The 27,362-nt window shown below is 39.3% G+C and overlaps 2 protein-coding genes across 3 annotated transcripts in view; one reads left to right on the plus strand and one right to left on the minus strand.

Annotated features, from left to right (window-relative positions):
* soul3 (heme-binding protein soul3) lies at positions 1-26,754 on the minus strand. Its single transcript, XM_057858963.1, has 5 exons — positions 26,192-26,754; positions 5,749-5,843; positions 5,521-5,662; positions 5,269-5,452; positions 1-2,164 (listed from the first exon to the last, which is right to left on the minus strand). Exons 1-5 carry the CDS (start codon positions 26,412-26,414, stop codon positions 1,993-1,995), a joined length of 816 nt encoding a protein of 271 aa, XP_057714946.1. The 5' UTR covers positions 26,415-26,754; the 3' UTR covers positions 1-1,992.
* The window catches only part of fancm (FA complementation group M), a 115,051-nt gene that overhangs the window by 10,636 nt on the left and 77,053 nt on the right, over positions 1-27,362 (plus strand). The window lies entirely within an intron of this gene.

The following is a 27,362-nucleotide window of genomic DNA, read 5'->3' on the forward strand; positions in this document are numbered from 1 at the left end:
ACAACAACAGTGTTGACAGCAGGTGGCAGCAGAGGTTGACTGTCTCCCCCAAGGGAGCACTGATGGCCAATTGAAGCTTTTTGAAGCAATGAAGCTTTGCAGCCAATTGGTACAAAGCTTCATGTTGGTTCATTTGGTTTTATGCCAATCGTATTGTGCTACTGTCAAATAACATAACTAGCAATTAATAAAACAACGGGAACAGTAACTGAAGAAATAATTAGCACAGAACATGAATTTTGATGGTTATTTACATCTGGAGCGCTGCAAGGCATGTTGGACGACAACAGTGTTGACAGCAGGTGGCAGCAGAGGTTGACTTGTCTCCCCCAAGGGAGCAGTGATGGCGAAATGAAGCAATGATGGTGGTTCATTTGGTCTTATGACAGTCGTATGCTGCTGCTGTCAAATGAAGTGTTTCTGGTTAATATCTTTTGGTGTACATATCCCGTAATACAATGAGGACAACTGTGGCTTATAGTCAGGTAAGCCTTATAGTCCAAAAATGACAGTATGTATTAGAGTAAACAATCTGTATGATATGAAAAAAACACAATGGTAAAGAAAACACTCATATTGTCATATTCAAAAGACAGGTGACTAGCACATGTTTATTGACCAAAATGAAACCACAGTAGCGCTCTGCTGTTGCATTTATATGTTCACAGTACAGCATACATTAGCTCTTCTACTAAATTAAGCAAACGTAAAACAGGGAGGGTGCATGTTCCCGTATAACCGTGCTCACAAAGGGGAGAAACTTGAAACGCCTCCATTTTAAAGTCATTCTGTGAAAAATAACATCTTTGGATTTCTCTTAAAAAGGACAACCCCAAATTTAATTTGAAAATAATTGTGAGTAGTAGTAGAAGCTTCTTTATCCTATTTCATTCATAGAATCATATAGAATCTGTTTTAAAAAATCTTTATTAAAGTACAGCTGTTTGGATTAGTTAGTTTAATCTGAAAAATATACATTTATGTTTACCCTTATAGGTAATTGGGCACCTGTTTACAACAAGGCCACCATAACAACCAAACAACCCCTTCAAAAGGGAACCTTTTTTATAAGTGCTATCGTTATTTCTTCATATTTATGATGGAATCTTACAAAAAACCTCTGAATTTAAACATTTTGCTTTCGTTATAGTCTCGATCTGATCTCGGCGATGTATTTGGTAGCATTATCTCTTCTCAGCAGCAGTGTTGGCGGTTGTCGCGGTACAGTAGTGACTATGTACACACTAACACAAAGTAGCACATAGAGCGTTTTGCGAAAAAGACGATTCCGAGGCGGAGCAAAGACGAGGAATGCTTTGACTTACTTGCATTGGATCGATTTAAGTGCTTTTGATTGTCATTCAGCAGTTGAGTTTGGTTTGTACACACGCGCACATTCTATCTTTTTTACATTCATGCACTAATGTGTCTTCTCAATTAGTGTCTAGCATCATTTAGGTAGATTATGATTGACATTGTGTCGCACACAAACAACATCCCGACTCCCCACGCAAACCCCGATTAGTTAAATGGTCCAGAATATAGAGAAAGAAATAGTTTACTGGCTGGTTGAGTGCTAACCTGTTGATTAAATCATCTCCTAAAACCGTTTAACCTGCAGTAATCCAGAGATTTCAACAATAAATCAAGTGCGTTAACACTTACAGATCATTTGACATCATGGGACAGCAAGCTAAAACGCCACAGCGAAGCTGTGCTATAGACAACAAGGGAGCGCGCAATGCGGCGGTAAATCCGCCACTGAGGATAACTCGGCGGCTTTCTTACAGCACTCCATAGGATTTGAATATGGCTGAGGGTGATGAAGGTGGAGTGTGCTGAGCTGGCGAGGCGGCGACGAAGGAAGTACAATGTTGCACCTGAGTCTTGTGGACTGGGCTGAGGCAGTGTAATAGGGACGAGTCTTGGTTGAGGTGGGGCGGGGGTCACGGGTGGAATACCGCTGAGGGAACGTCACGCTGTCATTCTCCGTCAACGGCGCTCAAGGAACCAGATTTCGTTTTGGCGCTGGCTGTGCGCCGGGTTGGTGTAGCCGGCCACGATGAATGAATCGTTGACGCACAGGCCGGGGGACTCGAGCAGCTCGGCCATTGTGGTGATCTGATCCACGATGGTCAACTCGTTGGTTGGGCCGGAGAACGGCCTACAAGGGGAGCAGGGATGAACAAAAACACAATTAGACAGAAAATAATTTATCATGTGTGTTCCAGCAGAAAGATCAATACAGTGAAAAAACACTGATTTTTTTCTGCTGTGTTTTAGTTTAGAGACATTTGACCTACAGTGGGGTAAATAAGTATTTAGTCAACCACTAATTGTGCAAGGTATCCCATTTTAAAATATTAGAGAGGCCTGTAATTGTCAACATGGGTAAACCTCAACCATGAGAGACAAAATGTGGAAAAAACCCAGAAAATCACATTGTTTGATTTTTAAAGAATTTATTTGCAAATCATGGTGGAAAATAAGTATTTGGTTAATACCAAAAGTTCATCTGAATACTTGGTTATGTACGTTTTTGTTTAACGTAACGTTTTCTGTGACTCTTCACAAGCGTTTCACACACTGTTGCTAGTATTTTGGCCCATTCCTCCATGCAGATCTCCTCTAGAGCAGTGATGTTTTGGGGCTGTTGTTTGGCAACACGGACTTTCAACTCCCTCCACAGATTTTCTATGGGGTTGAGATCTGGACACTGGCTAGGCCACTCCAGGACCTTGAAATGCTTCTTACGAAGCCACTCCTTTGTTGCCCTGGCTGTGTTTTTGGGATGATTGTCATGCTGAAAGACCCATCCACGTGTGATCTTCAATGCCCTTGCTGATGGAAGGAGATTTTCACTCTAAATCTCTCGATACATGGCCCCATTCATTCTTTCCTTTACACAGATCACTCGTCCTGGTCCCTTTGCAGAAAAACAGCCCCAAAGCATGATGTTTCCACCCCCATGCTTCACAGTGGGTATGGTGTTCTTCGGATGCAATTCAGTATTCTTTCTCCTCCAAACACAAGAACCTGTGTTTCTACCAAAAAGTTTTATTTTGGTTTCATCTGACGATAACACATTCTCCCAGTCCTCTTCTGGATCATTCAAATGCTCTCCAGCGAGCTTGCCTGGACGTGTACTTTCTTCAGCAGGGGGACACATCTGGCAGTGCAGGATTTGAGTCCCTGGGGGCGCATTGTATTACTGATAGTAGCCTTTGTTACTATGGTCCCAGCTCTTTTTAGGTCATTCGAGGTCCCCCTGTGTGGTTCTGGGATTTTTGCTCACCGTTCTTGTTATCATTTTGACGCCACGGGGTGAGATCTTGCATGGAGCCCCAGATCAAGGGAAATTATCAGTGGTCTTGTATGTCTTCCATTTTCTGATAATTGCTCCCACAGTTGATTTCTTTACACCAAGCGTTTTACCTATTGCAGATTCAGTCTTCCCGGCCTGGTGCAGGTCTACAATTTTGTCTCTGGTGTCCTTCGACAGCTCTTTGGTCTTGGCCATAGTGGAGTTTGGAGTGTGACTGACTGGGGTTGTGGACAGGTGTCTTTCATACCGATAATGACTTAAAACAGGTCCCATTAATACAGGTAACGAGTGGAGCCTCGTTAGACCTAGTTAGAAGTTAGACCTCTTTGACAGCCAGAAATCTTGCTTGTTTGTAGGTGACCAAATACTTATTTTACACTCTAATTTGGAAATAAATTCTTTAAAAATCAAATAATGTGATTTTCTGTTTCTTCCCCCACATTCTGTCACTCTTGGTCTCATCTGACCAAAGCACACAGTCCCAGGCAGATTGAGCTTTTTGGCAACAAACACTCTAAGGCTACGTTCATACTACAGGTCTTAATGCACGAATCCGATTTTTTGTCATATCCGTTTTTTTGGCCTGCCCGTTCAGACTGCCTTTATCCATTGAGACCGTTCAATTATTACGCATGCGCACTAATTCTCGGTCCGACACGCGCTGAGCAAGACGACCCGCATGCGCAGAAGCATCAAAACAAATGACACACGTCATCCGTCATTCCAGGGATATCATATTTTGCTTTTCAAAAGGAGGACACAAATAACAGACATAAATAATCCTCGTTTAGGCTTATATTCAAAGTTTATATGGATCGATAGCATGCACGCACGGTCCGTGCACGTCACACACACATACGGGCAGTTTGCCCCGACCTCGGCCGTGTAGGCGATGTTGAAATATTGCTCACTTGGAGCAGAGAGAAAACTGAGCATTCTCAGGCTTATCCTCAACCCATTTTTATTTTTTATGACTGTTGTCAAACTCAGCCCTTCCCCAAAAGCCATGTTCACTGCAAGCTAGGCGCTAATAACGCACAGCGGCACCGCTACGGTAAGCGTCTCTCTCGCTATTTGATGACGTAATTGCTGCATGAAATCCGATTTGGGAGAGTGGACAGTACAGACCGCCGCGACAGTCTGGAAAAATGTGGCCCAGATCGGATTTGAACCACATACGAAAGTGACCCAGATCGGATTTGAAACGGTCCAGTTCTATGCGACTTGTCACGTTCAGACCGTCAAGTTAATGCCTGACTCAAGTCGGAAAAACGCGAAAAAATCGGATTCGTGCATTAAGACCTGTAGTATGAACGTAGCCTAAGTGGGTCTGGCGTGCCACGAAAGATGCGCATGCTGAAAAGCACCTCATACCCACTGTGAAGTATGGGGGTGGGTCAGTGATGCTGTGGGGCTGTTTCGCTTCCAAAGGCCCTGGGAACCTTGTTAGGGTGCATGGCATCATGAATGCTTTGAAATACCGGGACATTTAAAATCAAAATCTGTTGCCCTCTGCCCGAAACCTGAAGATGGGTCGTCACTGGGTCTTTCAGCAAGACAATGACCCAAACATATGGCCAAATCTACACAGAAATGGTTCACCAGACACAAAATCAAGCTCCTCCCATGGCCATCTCAGTCCCCAGACCTTGTTTTGTTGGCAAAAGGGGGTTGTGCAAAGTATTAACACCAAGGGGTGCTAATAATTGTAACACACATTATTTGATGTCAAATAATTTTTTCTTTATGTGGGATTTTTCCCCACTGAATGAATGCACTTGTATTGAAGGTTGGATTTTTCTCTTTTTTTCCATTAAGGTCCTATATTATTTGAATTTAAAAAAATTATTAGAAGCTAAAAAACACATTTTTCAGGGGTGCCAATAATTATGGAGGGCATTGTACACTAAAACATGATCATTGACTGCCAGCACTTTGCTTACCTTGCGTACACAACGGCTGCAGGCCAGATTTCGATGATGATGTTGCTGTCGTGAGGCTGTGGGGGCTGGGCCTGGTGCTCGGCGGGTAGGTAGTACGCCACCGTCACTTCCTGGGCAATGGTTGAATGGTTCTCGTCTGTACGCACCACCGTCACGATGGGCAGCGACATGCCCAGGTAGCTGCCTACACGCAAGCGAAAAATAAGAAGTCATCTCTCCACTGCGTGAAATAAAGCTGTTGCTCAAACATACCTAAAGAGTTCTGCTGGCAGATGTATCTCATTATCCTCATGAAGCCGTAGCAGATGCTCTGTTCGTACGTCTCCTCGCGCATTGTTATACAAGCCCAGTGACCCATTTTGTAGTGGCGCTTCTCATAAAGTAGCTCCCCGCACTGGAAAAAGTACGCAGATTAGCTGCTATGATTAGTTTCATGAGTTGTCTTATTTCTTTTAACTCACACTTGAGAGCTCATGATACCTTTTCTTTCCGTGACAGGAGGTTGAAAGGGACGTGTTCTCTGTTACTGCGTCCGTTGTTGTTGGTGGATAACTGTTGAATGGGTTCGGCCATTTCTGCAATTGAAAAATGCAAAGAGTACAAGGTCAATTGAAAGAAAATTCCAGAAAGCCCAACTGTAGCACAACCGGTAGCAAGTAGAGATGTCCTGTTCCGATAATGCGATCAGAAATCAGGCCATTTCATTTCTAAGGATGATTATTGTGCCAAAATGGTTGAAAGATTTAAATACATTTGCAAAGCTGCTTGGCTGAATGCCAAAGCTGAGAGACCAACAACAGTAAATATAATGACACATTGAAATGACTTCAATCAGAAGTTTAAAACTTTTGTTAATTTTGGCAATGCCCTTATATTTCTGGATTATTGTGTTACTTATCAGCCCTTAAAAAATCATTTGAAAATTAAGAACCCGATCCTTTTCACCCGATTTCGATCCTCTGAAAAATGGTGCGATCGTCCGATCACGTAGTCGGAATTTGTCACAAGTGAACTTGTTGTCCCACGCACAAGCTTTTAACGAGGTCAAAAATCATTTGTGTTTGCGGGAGGGCTACAGCTTGAGGCGTGCGAAATTTTTTATTCTTATATTATTCGCAATTCGGCCGTGGAAGAATCGAGAACAATTCACAAACATCCAAATTCCGATTATTGAATTATACCAGGTAAAACGGAAATAAAACACAGTCAGCGCGGTCTTCAGGATGCAATGAGGAACGGACCGAGAGTAAACATCATGTTCAACTCATGCCGCTTGATTAAAAAAAAAACAATAATCCCTGACTGTGGCCGTCAGCCGCTACAAACAGCGCCCAGTTGCTAGTTGCTACAAACATATGGCAACATACGGCTATGGTAGATATCACATATCTAGAACTAGATGTGAAATGACAGACGATGGCCGTGTTAGATCATATACCAAGAACTAGATGCGAAAGGACAGACAATCCCGCGCTAGTAAACAGGCGCCATCTTAAAGCAGTAGACTTCTCTAGAAGGTTCTGTTGTAGCGAACCTAATTACTTTTTATCTAAAAAACAAAAAAAGATGAAACAGTTTTAAAACTTTCACGTCGAAAGTAGACAGAAGGGAAATTATGTAATAAGGGGAGCAATTTTAACAACTTTTACGGTTGATTCACAACATTAAATTAATTGAATGTAGTTTAAAGCTGCCGATACAGAATGGGGACTTGAGTATTTTATTTACTGTTTTTAACGGTTAACTTGACACTTAAATAGTAGTTTGTTAAGCTTGAGAGGATTTTTGAACAATTTTGGAACTAGTGTGGGTTGTGGTGCATCAATAATCAATTTATAATCGAATCGAATCGTTGGATGCCCAAAGATTCCCACCTCTAGCTGCAACTATCGAATATTTTAGTAATAGAGTATTCTACTGGAAATTCCATCGTTTAATCAACTAATCGGATAAAACATTTTTTTTGGGGTAAAAAGCAATTATTATTACACATGGGAAAACAAGATATTTCACCAAATTTTGAACCATTTATAGACAATCAATGTCTTTGTTTTAGATGTAGATTGTTGAAAACGGCCAACAATTGCATCTCAGATGTGACTACAACAATACCCCCCCCCCCCCCCCCCCAAATTCACTTTAAAAAAAACGCTTGACAACACACGTCACTTAAAAGTGATTTTGCATTGTGCTGCATTAAAAGTAGTCCGGGCAAAACGTCATGCTTACAGCTGGCAAAATTAAACGATTCCTCGAGGCGGAGAAAATTCCTCGATCAATTTTTTAAATTGTGTTACTCGAATTATTCGAGTAATCGTTTCAGCTCTAGTTGTAGAAACTTGGCTGTATTGTTGTTATAGACTTAAAAGTATTGTGTTTAAATGTGCTTCACACTATGTATTGGTATTTGTCTCCATTTGCATCTCTAGAAAATAAAATCAATATACCAAACTATTAAAAAAATATACAAGATCAAAGCAAACACAATATTAAGATATAGTGATACCTCTTCTTAAGAAATTAATTGGTTCTGGAGGAAATTTTTTAAACTGAAAATTCCGTAAGTAGAGACGCGTTTTCTATGTAAATGTCCTAATCTGTTCCAAGCCCACCAAAATTAAGACAAAAAGTTAAGACAAAAAACTTTTAAAAAGCATAAGAATGCATCATAACATGTCACAAATACTTGTTAAATTAGATTATTGCACAGTTAACATAAAATAAGAGCTGTGAATAATGTTAAAAACTAAGAATAAAAGTTAATACACACACATAAAGCTCTCGGAACCACTCATGACAAATAAAGAGGATGCTAGGATACACATACACATACATTTGAGGTCCCTCTTAGCCAAGTGGATGCCAGGAAGACGCTAGGCAATAGCCAATGGCAGAGCAGCTTGTAACCATGTTACGTTCAGTAAACTCTGGGAGATGCGAGTAACAGCCCATACTGTATTTTTGCCATTCGTATTCTGAAATTTGTTTCGTAACAGGAGGCAATATTTTCCCGTTTAGGCATGTCATAACCTAAAAAGTTTGTATGTAGAGACATTCATATGTAGAGGTAACAATGTACATGTAATCCATATGAAAATTTACGCTTGGAGAAAGTTACAGATTTTCATTCATATCATATCAACAATGGTGCAAAAAAGCCCAACCTCAAACTTCTCCAGCCTCTAATGAGAAAAACACCCAGAGTTCGAATGGTGCGTGTGCTAGAACTGGTGTGAGAAGGCTGCCAGATGGGCACAGTGCTTTGCCAAGGCATCACATGGAGTGATATTTATTAGAGGTGACACAGAGAACACTGATTAAAGCTACCCACTGCCAGCTATAGACCACTATTGACGCACAAATCCGTAGATTGGTCACAATTCAAACACTGTGCTAAAACAACGACCCGTTTGCTGACCGACCATTAACTAATGACTCAATCATGATGAGAATACAACGCCCATCAACAAGAAAATAAATAACAGAGTGATCTAGTGAAATCCAAGGCATTAACATCAATTCAATCACATCAAATCAATATGATAGAAAGGCTGGGCAGTATGAACTTCAGTGTTGATACATAGTGCTAAGCAGAATACACATCTGAATGCCTGTTTAACCCTTCATAGGGAAAGTTTTGGTACTCAGGAAAAGAAAACCCTGCCTAATAAAGACCTGGCGTCCATCTACTGTATGTGGACATCACATTCTGGGTCACGTAAGCCATAATTGTACCATATCAAATCTTAATATCGTGGCTTACGTGAACCAAAATGTGAAGTTCAGGTATGTAGACGCTACGTCTCAATTATAATTATCTTAAATTGTTTTATTATAACAATCGCCATTAATTGAAACCTACAGAAGGTAGCGGTTATGCATTCGGTTCTGTATGTCTGTCTACAGTATATGTTTGTGTTAAAGATATCTCAAGAATGAATGATTCTTATCAAACTTTCAGAATATTTTTGTAACATGAAATGGGAAAGGTGATTTAATTTTGGTGTAATAAGGTCAAAGGTAACAGAGATGGTTGTATGTCGAGCAGGATTTTCCCATAAGAATACATTATAATTCCATTAATTAGTTCCACATCCCATAAACCTATACTAAATCCTTAATAAATCCTGCTCATACTATTGCAAATGGAGATTACAAAGATCAAAACAAATAAATTATGAATAAAAATGATAATAACAATAATATAATAATAATAATTAGGGTTGTTCTGATCATGTTTTTTTGCTCCCACTCCGATCCCGATCGTTTTAGATTGAGTATCTGCCGATCCCGATATTTCCCGATCCGTTGCTTTTTTTTGCTCCCGATTCAATTCCAATCATTCCCGATAATTTTCCCCGATCATACATTTTGGCAATGCATTAAGAAAAAAATGAATAAAACTCGGACGAATATATACATTCAACATACAGTACATAAGTACTGTATTTGTTTACTATGACAATAAATCCTCAAGATGGCATTTACATTATTAACATTCTTTCAGTGAGAGGGATCCACGGATAGAAAGACTTGTAATTCTTAAAGGATAAATATGACTTTGTATATTTTGACTAAATATTGCCATCTAGTGTATTTGTTGAGCTTTCAGTAAATGATACTGTAGCCATTTAACTGTTGCATGATGTGAAGTGCAACCACGACTGTGCGTAGTGGTACCAATTGATATATCTTCTCTGCGTTGGGAAATAACATAGGGTGTTAAGAAAAAGATTACTTCAAAATTACTTCCTTTCTTCCCCACCTTGCTTCCCACGATATTTCTAATCGAAGGGAGAGGGATTGTAAGGCTTTAGCCAATTAAATATAGGATCCTAAGGCTGCCAAAATTCACCTTACTCATTTTACGCTGCTTTTTAGCTCTATATATAGGTAAAACGGCGCCATTACAGATTGAATACGACAATGCGTAAGTGGGTCGTGCAGCGCATGCGTTAATTGCGTTAAATATTTTAACGTGATAAATTAAAAAAAAAATGACCGCCGTTAACGGGATAAATTTGATAACCCTACCTTAAGCCTAAACTATAAGACTCTGGATGAGTGTGACATATTATGTCTGTAACGTTAAATACAATTAGAAAACGATTTAATTAAACTATATCTGTTAAAAAAAGGCATGTCCGATATTTTTTTGCCGATTCCGATACTTTGAAAATGACATGATCGGACCCGATCGATCGGCATCTCTAATAATAATAGTACGTGTAATAATGTAACGAATCTGGTTCTAATTTGCCGGACTTTTTTTGCTGTACCTGAACGCACCGTGGGGCTGACTTTACTTTCTGTTTCGATCCTGAAATCAACAGCAGTGGACTCGAGGCGAATTGATGGAATGAATGATTAGAAACCTGACGAAGCTGGCGATTTCTTTGGTGATGTTACCACAATAAGAATTGTCACCCTAACTTGACTGGCGAACAAAGGAAGACCGCCGGCCGAGATCGACATTCTCGGCCCTATTGTCGACGGAGTTCATGGATGCACACACCATGCTTATATTTTGCTATCATTCACAGCTTCATTTCAATGTTAAGTGTCTCCACCTGCACTAACTTTTTTGGATCCAGTGCTGATTTCTTTCAGAAGAAAATCAGCCGTGCGTCCGTCTTCCGGCCAAACAAACCGCGGCGTCAAAAATCATCGCATTTCAAGCATGTCGTCGGATGTACAAACAAATGGCGAGTTAAATTTTACGTCGGATGTCGAAAAGATCGTGTGTAGAAGCGATCGTATGTCGAGGTACCACTGTGTATCTATACAGTGGTACTTCGACATACAATCCTTTCGAGATCTGACGCAAAAATTGACACATGATTTGTCTCAACATATGACGACATGCTCGAAATACGATGATTTATTGCGGCGGCGCAATTTCATTGTTTTCACGCAAGACGGACGCACGGCAGATTTTCTTGTGAGAGATGAATAGAAAATATGAGCGTAGTGTGCACGTCAACTTAACTGGCTCGACAATATGCCCGAAATATGTCTACGATCTCGACGGTCCTCCTCGGACCTCTGTTCGCCAGTCTTTATAAGTTAAGGTGACAGTTATTATTGTTGCAACATCGGCAAGGAAGTCGACAGTTTCGTCAGGTTTTTAATAATTTATTTCAGAACTTGTGCAACACAACATGCCTACTGTCCGCCGCAGTTAACGCAGACAACTACAGAACATAAAAAGTAGGGCTGACAAACGATTAAAATTTTTAATCGAGTTAATTACAGCTTAAAAATTATTAATCGTAATAAATCGTACTTAATCGCAATTCAAACCATCTATAAAATATGCCATATTTTTCTGTAAATTATTGTTGGAATGGAAAGCTAAGACACAAGATGGATATATACATTTAACATTCGGTACATAAGTACTGTATTTGTTTATTATAACAATAAATCAACAAGATGGCATTAACATTATTAACATTCTGTTAAAGTGATTCATGGATAGAAAGATGTGTAGTTCTTAAAAGATAAATGTTAGTACAAGTTATAGAAATTTTATACTAAAACCCCTCTTAATATTGTCGTTTTAATAAAATTAGGAAAAATTTCAATCAAAAAATAAACTAGTAGCCCGCCATTGTTGATGTCAATAATTACACAATGCTCATGGGTGCTTAAGCCCATAAAATCAGTCGCACCCAAGCGCCAGCAGAGGGCGACAAAACTCCAAAAACATTGCACATGGACTCTTGGACATTGCACTGTGCTGTCATTTTAATCTGTTTGAGCGGGGCAGGTGCGTTAATTGCGTCAAATATTTTAACGTGATTAATTTTTAAAAATTCATTACCGCCCGTTTACGCGATAATTTTGACAGCCCTAATAAAAAGTGAAAGTAAAAACTAACGCACCTCTCTCTGTTGTGAGTCACACGGTGCATTTAGGAACAGCATACAAAACACAACCGCGACATTACATTATTATTATTCCGAATTGTATTTATAATTTATTTGTTTTGATACATGTAATTGTACCAACATTATTTATTAAGGATTTAGAGTAGGATTTCGGGCTCTGGAACGAATTAATCGAATTATAATGTATTCTTATGGGAAAATCCCGCTCGACATACGACCATTTTGACTTACAAACCATGTCCTGGAATGAATTAAAATTCGTATGTAGACCTACCTTTGTACCGTAATTTTCGGACTATAATCGGCTAGTTTTTTTCCCCTCATTTTGAATTTTGCAGCTTATAGTCCAGTGTGGCTCATTTGTTGATTTATTTGGGTTAATATGCAACACTGTATATGACCGCGGACAGTAGTCATGAGACCGTCATAATTAGGACATGACACTATCATGGGCATTGATGAGTGCTTATGACGGTTGTCATTTAGTGTCGTCCTGCAATTTACTTCACTGACTCCATATATGTCCAGCTCAGATCTTTTACATCCACTCAAAAGTGAGATAATTTGCCGGATTACACAAAATGCTATCCATCATAAGCATTCATTAATGCTTATAGCAGTGTCATGTCATAGTTATGATGGTCTTCTGACAGTCTTATGGCACCACTGTCAAATAAAGTGCTTCCAAATACAATAACTAGCAATAATGAAACAACTACAACAGTAACTGAAAAAATAATTACCACAGAACATGAATTTTAATTGTTATTTACATCTGTAGCGCGGCAATGCATGCTAGGAGGCATGTTGGACGGCAACAGTGTTGTCTCCGCCAAGGGAGCAGTGATGGTCAAACAAAGCTTCCTGAAGCAATATAGCGTTGCAGCCAATTGGTTGAAAACTTCATGGGTTTCATTTGGTCTTATGACAGTTTTATGATGCCGCTGTCAAATAAAGTGTTACCGGTTAACATCTTTTGGTGTAAATATCCCATGATACAGTGAGGACAGCTGCGGTTTATAATCCAGTGCTGCTTATCTATGAACAAAAGCAGTTTTCATGTCAAATTTGGTGGTGGGTGGTGGCTTATAATCCGAAAATTACGGTACTTATATATAAATGGAACTTTTGTTTATGTGTCTGTTTGTCTGAAATGGCTGAGCGGACTTTGCCGAAATTTTACACAGTTGTATTTTGTTTCTGGTAGTCTTCATAGATAGGTCTGATCTCTGTAGGCCTCTATTTGTAACGGAAATTTAATTCTACACTCAAAAAATTGCCATGGAAAATCCCCGATTGTGAAGGCAACAGCGCCATATTTTGGAAAAAAAACTTGCAATTGCAATGTCACAGTTGGCTTTTACGGTTTCATGTACAAATTTAAATGTGCTGTGATAATACAATGCGGCTTTGAGTACTCCACAACAAGATGCTGGATCTTTCTGTGTTAGCCTTTTATGGACGTTGAAACGGCTAAGCGGATTTTGACGAAATTGCACACAGTTGTACTTTATGTGTCTGGAAGTGTTCTTAAGAGGGTTTGATCTCTGTAGGCCTCCAATTAGTGCAGAAAATTAATTCGAAACTCCAAAAATTAGCATTAAAAAAATGCCAATTTTCACTTTTTCGCCCAAACAACGCCAGGCCATAATGCTCGTAAACTAATAAAAATAATAAGGTTGTTCTGATCATGTTTTTTGCTCCTGATCCGATCCCGATCGTTTTAGTTTTGAGTATCTGCCAAACCAGATATTTCCCGATCCGATTGCTTTTTTTTTTTTTTGCTCCCGATTCAATTCCAATCATTCCCGATAATTTTACCCGATCATATACATTTTGGCAATGCATTAAGAAAAAAATGAATAGAACTCGGACGAATATATACATTCAACATACAGTACATAAGTACAGTATTTGTTTATTATGACAATAAATCCTCAAGATGGCATTTACATTATTAACATTCTTTCTGTGGGAGGGATCCACGGATAGAAAGACTTGTAATTCTTAAAGGATGAATGTGACTTTGTATATTGTGACTAAATATTGCTATCTAGTGTATTTGTTGAGCTTTCAGTAAATGATACTGCAGCCATTCAACCCAAATACATGATGGGAAGTGCAACCATGACTGTGCGTCATGGTACCAATTGATATATCTTCTCAGCGTTGGGAAAAAAATAGGGTGTTAAGAAAGAGACCAACTACTACCTTTCTTCCCTACATTGCTTCCCACGATATTTCTGATCGTTGACAGAGGGATTGTAAGGCTTTAGCCAATTAAAAAAAGGCTTCAAAGGCTACCAAAATTCTCTCTACTCATTTTACGTTTCCTTTTAGTTCTATGTATACGTAATATGGTGCCATTATAGATTGAACGCAACAATGAGTGAGTGGGTAGTGCAGCGCATGCGTTAATTGCGTTAAATATTTTAGTGTTATTACCGCCGTTGACGCGATAAATTTGATAGCCCCACTTTAAGCCAAAACTAAAGACTGTGGATGAGTGTAAGACATTTTGTCTGTAACGTTAAATACAATTAGAAAACTATTAAAAAAAATATATATATATATATATATATATATATATAGTTATTAAAAAAGGCATGTCCGATATTTTTTTGCCGATTCCGATACTTTGAAAATGACGTGATCGGACCCGATCGGCATCTCTAAAAAATAACTAAATGATTAATTAATAAAAAACAGAAATACATCCTAGTTGCAAAATTAATGCCATTAATAACAAGTAACATTAAAAAAATGAAGAAATAAATTATAAATACAATTCGGAATAATAATAATTATATAATGAATCGGGTTCTAATGTGGCGGTTGTGTTTTGCATGCTGTTCTGAAACACAGTCTTACACTTGTAAGCTCTTAAAAAAAAAAGACACTAAAAGAGTATATTTAGTAGTTCCCCCCCCCCCCCCTTTTTTAACAACTTTGTATTAAAAAAAAAAAAATTCAAAAACATTTTTTTAACTGAATAAGATAATAGTTATTATTAACTCATTGCCTACTCATGGCAACACTAGACTTAAACAGCGAGGACTGTCATCTTTCAGTGCCATTAAAGACGTGAGACATCCAGGCAGTGAGTTAAACAAGTGTCCTTTAAAAGGTTAAACGATATGAATATAAACAGTCTACTGAATGCATCCATCGAGGTTAGGATAGCTAAGTCACGTGGGTCTGCGATTCGTGAAACGAAAAATCAATTCTCTGACACACGCAAACCATTTAATCTGTTGCTTTGGCAACACCTTAGTCAGTATGTCGTCAACAGTCACAGAACAAACGTTGTGTCCTTAACTTAAACCAGCTCTCAAGTCAAATTGAATTTAGAGCTAAGCAGGTGCTTGACTAGCTTCTGAATGTCAGAAGTTTTTGGAAAACCAATTGAATTAGCTGTGTAAAGCTAATTTTGCAACAGTGCATAGAACTAATTCCATGTTGTTTTGACTTTCGGAGAAAATTGAGCTGCTTCCTCCCGAGTGCTCAGAATTGAATGAGTCTCTTACTTCAATTAAATTTTCTCCTTCTGAATGCACGGCTTCGGTAAGACAGTGAGAATCTTTTTCAACAGTTTCCTGACCCACACAATCATAACCAAAGGTGATCAGATAATTATCTCACTGCAAAAAAGAGGTCTAGGTTATTTGCAAACACTGCAAATTTCTACATTACAAATCCCACTAGTGGGACCAGAAGAAGGACAGGTTTTCCCATTTGGCTTGTTGTTCAAACATTACTTGGTTGTTCCCAGTGAGACTCTCCCAGCTAAGAGTAAACCAAACTACTATTTCAGGATCAAGTTCACAGTTCAAAACAGTAAATGAAATACTCAAGTCCCCATTGTGTATCAGCAGCTTTAAACTACATTCAATTAATTTAATGGTTGTGAATCAACCGTTAAAGTTGTTAAAATTGCTCCCGTAATTCCATAATTTCCCTTCCGTCTACTTCTGACATGTGAAAGTTTTAAAACTGTTTCATCATTTATAGACAGATTCAAGTCAAGACTTTGCTGATCTAGGAGTATTTTAGATAAAAACTTAATTAGGTTTGCTACAACAGAGCCTTCCAGAGACGTCTACTGCTTTAAGATGGCGGCTGTTTACTAAGGCCGTCAAATACATGTTCTAACGCCGCCGCCGTCTGTCATTTCGCGTCTAGTTCTATATATATGTGATATCTACCGTAGCATTATGTGGCCGTATGTTTGTAGAAACTAGCAACTGGGCGTTTGTAGCGACTGTCGGCCGCAGTCAGATATATATATTTTTTTTATCTAGCGGCATGAGTTGAACATGATATTTAATCTCTTTAATTAATCTCTTTAATTCTTAGTGTAGAATCAGATGTATGTGAGATTAACTCCAGAAATCTCTTATTTACATATTAATATTTATATTGATATATCATATATTATATAATACAGTGGGGCAAATAACTATTTAGTCAACCACTAATTGTGCAAGTTCTCCCACTTGAAAATATTGGAGAGGCCTGTAATTTTCAACATGGTTCAACCTCAACCATGAGAGACAAAATGTGGGGGGGAAAAAAAACAGAAAATCACATTGTTTGATTCTTAAATAATTTATTTGCAAATCATAGTGGAAAATAAGTATTTGGTCAATACCAAAAGTTCATCTCAATACTTTGTTATGTACCCTTTGTTGGCAATAACGGAGGCCAAACGTTTTCTGTAACTCTTGACAAGCCTTTTAAACGCTGTTGCTGGTATTTTGGCCCATTCCTCCATGCAGATCTCCTCTAGATCCCTCCACAGATTTTCTATGGGGTTGAGACCTGGAGACTGGCTAGGCCACTCCAGGACCTTGAAATGCTTCTTATGAAGCCACTCCTTTGTTGCCCTGGCTGTGTTTTTGGGATCATTGCCATGCTGAAAGACCCAGCCACGTCTCATCTTTAATGCCCTCGCTGATAGAAGGAGATTTTCACTCAAAATCTCTCGATTTTTTCTTTCCTTTACACCAGACATGTCCAAAGTCCGGCCCGGGGGCCAAATGCGGCCCGTGGACAAATTTCATCCGGCCCCTAGTCTCTGTCATAAAATCAATAACGTCTGGCTCGTGCACAGACTTAATAAATTGGTCAGCAGTACTGCTGCTACCAGCATATGAAGTAACTTACACACTAAATGCTGCTCCTCCTTTACCCAGTAAAAGTCAGCAGCACTCTAACATTACCCCGTGTGAACCTTAACTCCCAATTTTCTAAAATGGCGACAATCAACATAAGAAAGAAAGTTGAGTGCGACGGCTGACGCTTCAAGGATAGGTGGAAATTGGACTATTTCTTTACTAAAATATGCAACAACTGTGTCTGCCTCATTTGCAAAGAGACAGTCGCTGTTTTTAAAGAGTTCAATGTGAGGCAATATTTCCAAACAAAACACACTGACATGTACGACAAGATTACAGGGAAGATACGTAGCGAGAAATTGAAGCAACTTGAAGCTAGTTTAATTTTACAGCAGCAGCATTTCGCAAGAGCCCGAGAGTCGAAACAGAACGCGACAAAGGTTGCGAGATTGTTGAAATTATTAATTTAAAAAAATAATAAAGCAAATGTGACACACAGAATGGCTTGCTAAAATTTGCTTGAATATATTCTTCTACGTAAAGGACGTCAGCCAAGGTCGGACATTTTTACCACACCAAATCTGGCCCCCTTTGCAAAAAAGTTTGGACACCCCTGCTTTACACAGATCAGTCGTCCTGGTCCCGTTGTAGAAAAACAGCCCCAACGCATGATGTTTCCACCCCCATGCTTCACACTGGGTATGGTGCAATTCAGTATTCTTTTTCCTCCAAACAAGAGAACCTGTGTTTCAACCCAAAAAGTTCCATTTTGGTTTCATCTGACCATAACACATTCTCCCAGTCCTCTTCTGGATCATCCAAATGCTCTCTAGCGAACCGCAGACGGGCCTGGACGTGTACTTTCTTCAGCAGGGGGACACGTCTGGCAGTGCAAGATTTGAGTCCCTGGCGGCGCATTGTGTTGCTGATAGTAGCCTTTGTTACTGTGGTCCCAGCTCTCTGTAGGTCATTCACTAGGTCACCCCGTGTGGTTGTGGGATTTTTGCTCCCCGTTCTTGTTATCATTTTGACGCCACGGGGTGAGGAGGGAGTTGACAGTTCGTGTTGTCCAACGACAGCCCCAAAACATCACTGCTCTAGAGGAGATCTGCATGGAGGAATGGGCCAAAATACCAGCAACAGTGTGTGAAAAGCTTATGAAGAATTACAGAAAACGTTTGGCCTCCATTATTGCCAACAAAGGGTACATAACAAAGTATTGAGATGAACTTTTGGTATAGACCAAATACCTATTTTCCACCATGATTTGCAAATAAATTCTTCAAAAATCAAACAATGTGATTTTCAGTTTTTTTCCCCACATTCTGTCTCTCATGGTTGAGGTTTACCCATGTTGACAATTACAGGCCTCTCTAATATTTTCAAGTGGGAGAACTTGCACAATTAGTGGTTGACTAAATACTAATTTGCCCCACTGTATGTTCCAATTTGCTAATATATTTTGAAAAATACAAATCCTTTTTTAATGGAAAGTTTTTTTTTTAAACTAAAATATCTCAAGGGAACAAGTTTTAGAGCTGTAATATCAGTACCATGTTTTGGCTAAAGGTTATCATACCGTCCGAATCTCGCGCCTGTTAAACCAACCACGACACTGCAAATGAATTGTTTCAGTTGGCTCTTCAATTCCGATTGTTTTCCATATTGGAAAGTATGAAGCCAAACAACCAGTGTTTTCAAACAACACCCTCGCAGCATTTTTAAGACAAAGCACAGAAAAGGAAAGTCGAATGTCAACGTGTCATATTCATAAAGTGTTAACAACCACGGATAATGACTGCAAGCTTGTACTGTAACGAATAACATTATCTTAATTCCATACTGTCACATATTATAAAATATACTTTAGTCATGCAGCCATAACAGATTGATATTGCTGGTGCTAAATGTTTAATAACGCTTGTTTATAATATCTTTTTATTAAATACTGTGCCATATGCGGGTGATGGTTGTCGAATAATTCTCGACATGGACCTGTAATGCTACAATATGTTCTTAAGGATATCATAAAAGAGATATAGATTTCAAAGTTCCGCGCATAATTGTCACAACGCCTTTAAGGCAGACATCTCCCATCTGCCAAACCTGTAAATCCGGGCAAAAGACGCTTTGCCTGTGTCCTCTGCGCTGTATTTACGTGCAGGACTTAGCAGCAGCCGCCATGTACCGACCAGTACACACTAGGTAGGTAATCTCTCCCCGAGGCAGAAAGCTCCAGCAAGCCATTTTGTGCTAAATCCTCAATTAGTGCTCTGCTTGAAGTGCAGGAGGAAGGACAAGCTCCATTATGTTGTTGACTTTCTCACTGTGTCATAACAACATTTTAACCGTGAATTCAATATTTAAAACTGACACGATGTCGTACAAAAAAAATATGTATTTTAGATGTATGTAACATTTAACATATCCTATTACATTTGCCGTTACTACTTTTTTTAAAACATACAATATCTAAATGATTTGTCTACTATTATTGTGTCAAATTTATTTGTAAATATGAATCTATTAATTGGCTATTTCTTCCATAAAAATGAAGTGACATTTTCCCATATAAAGTTTGTCAATAGAGACGTGAATATTCACAAAAAAAAAAGTATTTCAATGATTGAAATCAAGGTCAGCTTCGCTCAACAGGCCATAAATGGCAACTCTATGGATTAGAGCTATCCCGACTAGTCGAAATAGTCAACTTCATCGATGACGTAAACGCGTCGACGATCACAACATCCCGTAGACGGTTAATGAGGGGCTAAAAAAATACAGTGCCCTCCATAATTATTGGATTTATAATAATTATGTGTTTTTTAGCTTCTAATATTTTTTTTTCTAAATAATAGGGTACCTTAATGAAAAAAAAAGGGAAAAATCCAACCTTCAATACAAGTGCATGTATTCAGTGGGGATAAAATCCCACAGAAAGAAATAATTATTTCACATCAAATAATGTGTGTCACAATTATTAGCACCCCTGGTGTTAATACTTTGTACAACCCCCTTTTGCCAACAAAACAGCACCTAATCTTCTCCGATAATGTTTCACAAGATGGGAAAAGACAGAAAGAGGGATCTTCAGCCATTCCTCTTTGCAGAATCTCTCCTCTTCAGCTCACTTCACAGGTTTTCAATGGGGTTCAGGTCTGGGGACTGAGATGACCATGGGAGGAGCTTGATTTTGTGTCAGGTGAACCATTTCTGTGTAGATTTGGCCATATGTTTAGGGTAATTGTCTTGCTGAAAGACCCAGTGACGACACATCTTCAGCTTTCGGGCAGAGGGCAACAGATTTTGATTTAAAATGTCCTGGCATTTCAAAGCATTCATGATGCCATGCACCCTGACAAGGTTCCCAGGGCCGTTGGAAGCGAAACAGCCCCACAGCATCACTGACTCACCCCCATACTTCACAGTATGGGAGTAAAAAGGGTCGGGATGACAACTGCCTTGCTTCATGGCCGCATCATTGCGTAGCTAGACCTTCCGAGACATCTTCAGCACCTGGCGTCTGTTCCATTCGAGGACATCTTCCATGGCCGCAGCGTTGCATAACTGAAGTGTCTGGGTCATTTTGACCGTTTTCTACATATGCCTTTGCTCACACGCGTGTACTTAGTTAGTTCCACCTACATGCTCACACATAGCCAACCAAAATCACATGGGTGTCTCCAGCTTGCTCCCCCCCCTCCCTCAGGGCAGCACCCTTCTGTGTTAGGACAAATCCCTAAATAAATAAAGCAAGGAGTGTTTTTCTTTAGATCAATTTTGGTGACTATACAGCGTAATCTAGCATTCCTCTGTCTAGTCACTCTTTTGCTCTCCTTGGCCAAGAAAACTGAGTGTCTTCTCTCCTTATTTTTGGGTAATTTTACAAATGTCTACCTAAGGGTTTATTTTTTAACTTGACACCTAAAAATGTAATTATGCTTGATAACACACATCACTTGAAAGCTACGTGTTTTTTCCCCCACGTGTTTCAATTGAATTTTCATTTGTGTCAAGCTATTTTTAAGTTATAGTTAAGTTTTAAGTTAGTCTAAACTGTAAGTACTGATAGGTTTTGAGTTTTTGCAATGTTCAAAATAAATGTATGATACCTGCTGTATTGGAGCACATTAGGGACCAGTGCTACTTGGTGTTTTATTCAGCAATGACCACTGAGCTAAAACTGTCAGTTAGCTTTATTATGTTTTAATTTTACACCCTCATCACTCTACAGCGCTGTGTTTTTACAGATTAAATAAAAACTGTATGTACGACACATTAGCCACGCATCGACAGTGGTCATAATCAATAGAAACCTAGCCCTCCGAAGGGCTAACGTTACATTTATTAGCGCTGAGAAGTCTACTGCATAAAGATGGCGGCTGTTTACTAACGCTGACCAGACGCGGCCGAGTGTGTCATTTCGCATCTAGTCCTAAATGAATGTGATAACTATGAGATGCATCGGACTACCAAATTAGCATCATGCGGGCTAGTTTGTAGCAATGTCGGCGTAGTTTGTAGCGGCTGTAGGCTGCAGTAAGATTTTTTTGTTTGTTTTTCTTATTGCTTCTTCGCATGTGATGTCAGAGCGTTGTCCCGCATTAAAAGTAGCCCGGGCAAAACGTGATGCTTAGAGCTGGCAAAATTAAACGATTCCTCGAGGTTAATAAAATTACTCGGATCAGTTTTTAAACTCGAGTTACTCGAGTTGCTTGAGTATTCGTTTCAGCTCTAGTTGTATTGAGATATCGTGATTGGACGTCTATAATTGTCAATTTTACCGAAAGCAACGCTGTCTTAAGGTCATTTTCCAATTTGGCAATCATTTCATATCATGTTACAATAAATTTAGTTGTACGTTGCGTTTGTGAGCATTGTTTTTGAAGAGGTTTGACACCACAGGATGATCAGGCAGGAGAATCTTTGTGACATATGACAATTGGGCCTTTACCTTTAACATCAGGGAGGTTTGCGTAATACTTTTAAGCTGTAAAGGTGCTGTATGATGCTGTGCACCTTTTCTAAGCAGTAATAACTGTATAAATATGCATGAACCTAAAATTCAAACATAATATTCATTCATTCATTTTCCATGCCGCTTTTCCTGATATTCCTATATGGAGGTAGGAATCTTGGGGCACCTAACGATTCGATCATAAATCGATTATCGATGTACCCCCAGCTATGAGCTGCTTTTAATATTTCGTACATTAGTTACAAAAATTGTACAAAAATCCTCTCAGGCTTAAATAAACTACAATTTCAGTATCAAATTAACAGTTCGAAACAGTAAATTAAATACTGAAGTCCCCATTCTGTATTAGCAGCTTTAAACTACATTCAAATAATTTAATGTTGTGAATCGACCGTTAAAGTTGTTAAAATTGCTCCCATTATTCCATAATTTCCCTTCTGTCCACTTTCGACATGTGAAGGTTTTAAAACTGTTTCATCATTTAAAGATACATTCAAGTCAAGATTTTGCCGATTTAGGAGTATTATAGATAAAAAGCTAATTAAATTCGCTCGGAAGGTTCGCCAGGTTCAGAGCCTTCCTGAGAAGTGTACTGCTTTAAAATGGCGGCTGTTTACCAACAAGTAAACGGCGAGTCTGTCATTTTGCAACTAGTTTTCTATACATGTGCTGCTAACGCCGCCGAGTCTGTAATTTCGCATCTAGTTATTTGTACATGTGATATCTACCGTAGCAATATGTGGGCGTAGTTTGTAACGACTGTAGTCAGGTATTATTTTTTTTACCTAGTGGCATGAGTTGAGCTCGATGTTTACTCTCGGTCCGTCCCGATGACCGCGCTGTGTTTTAGTTCGGCTTTACTTGGCATATTTCAATAATCGGAATTTGGATGTTTGTGAATCGTTCTCGAATCTTCCACGGCCAAATTGCGAATAATCTAATAATTGGAAATTTCGCACTATTCCTTTATATGTTAAGTCTTTTGTATTAAAGTAACACTAGGCAACTTTTCAACGTTTGTAAAATATTTTCATAAAATTTGTGATGATTGTCAACTGACAACTAGTTGAATGACACCTGTTTTATATCTTGAGGGGGTCTGTACAAAATCAAAAATTTCTATTTTCAAAATCATCATATGTTATTGTTTAGCCACAATTGGATTTATTACTATTCGTCCTTTACACAACCGCTGGAAACAGAAATATCGTTAAATCCATCTGCAGGCGGTAGATCAGGATTTTTCGACACTGTGCGTTAGTGGTGTCAACAATAATCGATGCGGCGATGCATCCCGATGCGGGGCATGGACGATTCGATTCAATGCGGGCAACAAGCCGAATCGATTCAGCACATTTTAAAATATATAAGTACGTTCAAAAATCTTCCCTGCGCAATTCCGATGATGCAATGGATTTGGTTTCCCCATTTGTATTATTATTGTCATGTTTCATTTTTTACACACTGCATAACTCTGGTCAAGTTGCCCACCAACCTCATAGAAGCCAAAATGTCTCCAGATGTCAGCTTTCAATGTCTTAGGTGCATCAAGAATCTTTCTTGCTCCCTCTTTCTCCGCTTCAGCCATTGTTATGTTATGTCCTATCTCTTAGAGGTTAGATCTTGTGCCCGAGTTCGGGTTCGGGCCCAAAATGTTAAGCATTCACGTTCGGGTCGGGTCGGGCCGCCCCGCGCCGAACTAATAAATTATTAAAAAAAAAAACATTAAAAAAAAGGGATAAAACCGAGAGCAGGCTCTCTGTATTGTGCATTTGCTTGTGCACTCACATGAAGCAGTGGCGCCGCCCGCTTTTTCTTCTTCTCCTCCGCTGTGGCGCTTGCGATTCGTTACGAAAGACACTTTTATTTATGCACACAAAGGCAACACAAATGTGATCCTTTTGAATCCTCTCCTCTGTGTGTCTGCAAACTCGTTTTTTTTTTTTTTTTTTTTTTCATATTAAACTTTCCCAGCGTTATTTCGTTGTGTAAATGATTTTATAATGATCACAAAAATATGTAGGCTATTTAAACATTAAGAAAACTTGCGTTTTTTTCTGCCAACTGAGAATTCGCAACGAAAGACACTTTTTTATGCACACAAAGGCAACACAAATGTGATCCTTTTGAATCTTCTCCTCTGTGTGTCTGCAAAATCGCATGGTTTTTTTTTTTAATATTAAACCTTCCCAGCGTTATTTCGTTGTGCAAATGCTTCTATAATGATCACCAAAATATGTAGACTATTTAAACATTAAGAAACATGTGTTTTTTCTGCCATCTCGAAGAAATGAAAATAAATTGCTGCTGCTGCTGCGTTTTTTTTTTTTTTTCGCGTCACTCCAAGCCGGGTCGGGCTTCAATACCAGCGGGCCGTGTCGGGTCGGGCTGGATTTTTTAGGCCCCATCTAACCTCTACTATCTCTCTGCTCTCTCAATTGCAAAAAAATGATATTTCCTCATGTTGAAACAGATTGTTATGGCTGCTAAAATGCTGCTGCACTTCATTTTAATTTTTATTGTTATGTGGTAGTTACTAATTGCATTTCTAAGTTGATTGCACATATATAGTGGGCTAGGCCAACATTTTACTTTTGTTCTACATTGCAATTTAGTTGGCTGTTTTGTTTGCAACTGAACTGATCCCTGGATTGATATTGCGATAAAGATGCTGCTGCACTACAATATTTTCTTTGTCGCTTTCTTTAATATTTACTTGAATATTTTTATCGATGGGTTGTTGTGACTAAAATACAGTGACTGTTATTACTGATTTTGCACAGGAGTTCAGATGTCGCACTGTGTGAAAGGCTGTTACTGTGTGTAAAAAAAAAGAGAAAGCCCTGATCTCATTCAAAGCAAATGCTGTGATCTGTTTTTTTTTTTTTTTTTTTAAATATATATCTAAAAGTATTTTCATTTGACTTCAACCAGGAGTGACACAAGAGCCAATAAAAAGTTGTTTAATGTCTGACCGCTCGTGTTGCCTCATGATTCACGAAAAATATGCTTTGCTTTAGAATTTTAAAGCATCCCGGGCCTTAAGGCATCGCGGTGCATTGCCGAATCAAACCGAATCGTGACCCTCTGAATCGAATCGAATCGAATTGAATCGAATCGTGAGGGCAGTACCGATGCACACCTCTACTGTGCGCTAGTCCTCACGGGAAATGCTGTCTTCCTTAAGGCAAAACACTACCGCTTTTGTCCACCTGTGTCGCTAAAAACGACCAAAACTGAAAAGTTACCTAGAGTTGCTTTAAATGTCCTTCCATTGTGCAGGTGTTGTTGTTCTTATAAATAGGCCTTTTTTGGGGCAGGAATGACTTAAAAGGTTTGGAAGGTTGCTTTAACCCCAGAAAAGAACATTTTGGACTTTTAGTCAACAATAATTATCCTTTTTGTGTGTGTGTAGTTAATAGTTTGTATTTGAGAGCTGAGCACAATTGAGGGAGGGGAAATGATAGTCAAGGCAGACGTCTTTTACTTTATTGACTTTTGTTCAACATTTAACATCTTTAAAGAGACAAAAAATTGTAAATCTATTTTTTTGTTGTTGAAAACATCTGAGATTTTGTTTTTAGGCCATATTCCAGGCTACTTTAGGGTCCCGTGATCTCTAAGTGTTAAGCCGCAACTTGTTCCACTTGTAATAACACTTTCATGTGTTTACTATGTAAAATGGCACCTCTTTAAACCGTGTCACTATACATACCGATAAACTTGTTTATCCGTGTTCCTTGGCTGGAAACTTGGCTGAAGTGTGCACGAACAAGTAGAGTAACGAGTAGAACTTAACTAACAAAACTAGGTCGTCCCTTGTGGTTTCGACGTGTCTACTGTATACACGCACGAAGCTAAAGCTAAGCTAACCATATCGACACTTTATATTTTGCGTCCTAATTTAGCTAGTTAGTTATGTTATTGTTTATTACCATTAGCGACTTCCACTTGGTGTCCCCTGGCTACGTCCTGCCAGTAGTGCAGCAAGCGATCGGGGTCCTCCTCGTCGTCTTCCAAGCTCCCGTTGCCGGAGTCGGACATCTGGTCCTCGGAGAAAGACTCCAAGTCCTCCAGGGTGATCATGCCTCCGCCACCGCCGCCGTCGACCGGGCCGCCACCTCCCCCGCCATTCATCTGACAGCCGCCTCGGTCCATTTTGTCGTAGCGATTAAAATATATCACACGTGTTGTTGTTTCTTCTCGAGCTGTTAAATACTATCTGGGTACGTGACAGCTACCACACACTAAAAAATGACGTTGTTTCTTCCTTTTGTGACTTTGCCGCTGCGCGTATCCACATTAGGATCACGGCCGTTCGTGGGTCAGCAAATCGATCACTACGCAAGCGTCCATCACGTATTTTGCCATCATAATAACAATGTTGTCCACCGTCAAGAACTTCTTCTTTACGTTTGCCCCAAAATTCGCCGAAAGCGACCGCCCTCTTTGCCTGCAAGTGTTTGGCTTCAACCTGCGAATCAGTGAGAGCGACGTTTATAGGAGAAAAAGGCGCACCACGTGACTCCGACGGCCGAATCACTCCCCTCCTCCTCGCGCCTCTGCCGAGATGATAAATAGTACCGAGGTAACAACACGACCCACTCCTGCAGGTGGATCGCTTTATTCAGGAAAATGAAAGGAACAAAAGTAAATTTGGCAAAAAAAATTGAGAGACAGCGAGAACCAAAAGTGATATTTGTTATTTAATTGTTAAAATGATTATTTAAAAAAAAATACCACATGGCAAAATCCATTTTGCCTCTTGGCAAAAAAAATGCCACACGGTAAAATCAATTTTGCCACATGGCAAAAAAATGCAACATGGATTTTGCCACATGGCAAAATGCATTCTGCCACATGGCAAAAAAAAAATCCCACATGGTAAAATCAATTTTGCCACATCGCAAAAAAAATGCCACACGGTAAAATCAATTTTGCCACATGGCAAAAAAATGCAACATGGATTTTGCCACATGGCAAAATGCATTCTGCCACATGGCAAAAAAAATCCCACATGGTAAAATCAATTTTGCCACATCGCAAAAAAAATGCCAATGGCAAAATCCATTTTGCCACGTAACATAAAAAAATGCCACAAGGATG

The sequence above is a fragment of the Corythoichthys intestinalis genome, chromosome 15 (assembly GCF_030265065.1).
Source record: "Corythoichthys intestinalis isolate RoL2023-P3 chromosome 15, ASM3026506v1, whole genome shotgun sequence".
NCBI classification, from domain to species: Eukaryota; Metazoa; Chordata; class Actinopteri; order Syngnathiformes; family Syngnathidae; genus Corythoichthys; species Corythoichthys intestinalis.

What these genes read in the sequence shown, in the direction of transcription:
- soul3 (XM_057858963.1), bottom strand. Translation starts at nt 26,414, where the DNA reads ATGGACCGAGGCGGCTGTCAGATGAATGGCGGGGGAGGTGGCGGCCCG. An exon ending in CTGCCAGCAGAACTCTTTAG is followed by an intron (nt 5,453 to 5,520) that starts GTATGTTTGAGC and finishes GCTTGCGTGTAG; the next exon opens with GCAGCTACCTGGGCATGTCG. An exon ending in GCAGCCGTTGTGTACGCAAG is followed by an intron (nt 2,165 to 5,268) that starts GTAAGCAAAGTG and finishes CTCCCCTTGTAG; the next exon opens with GCCGTTCTCCGGCCCAACCA.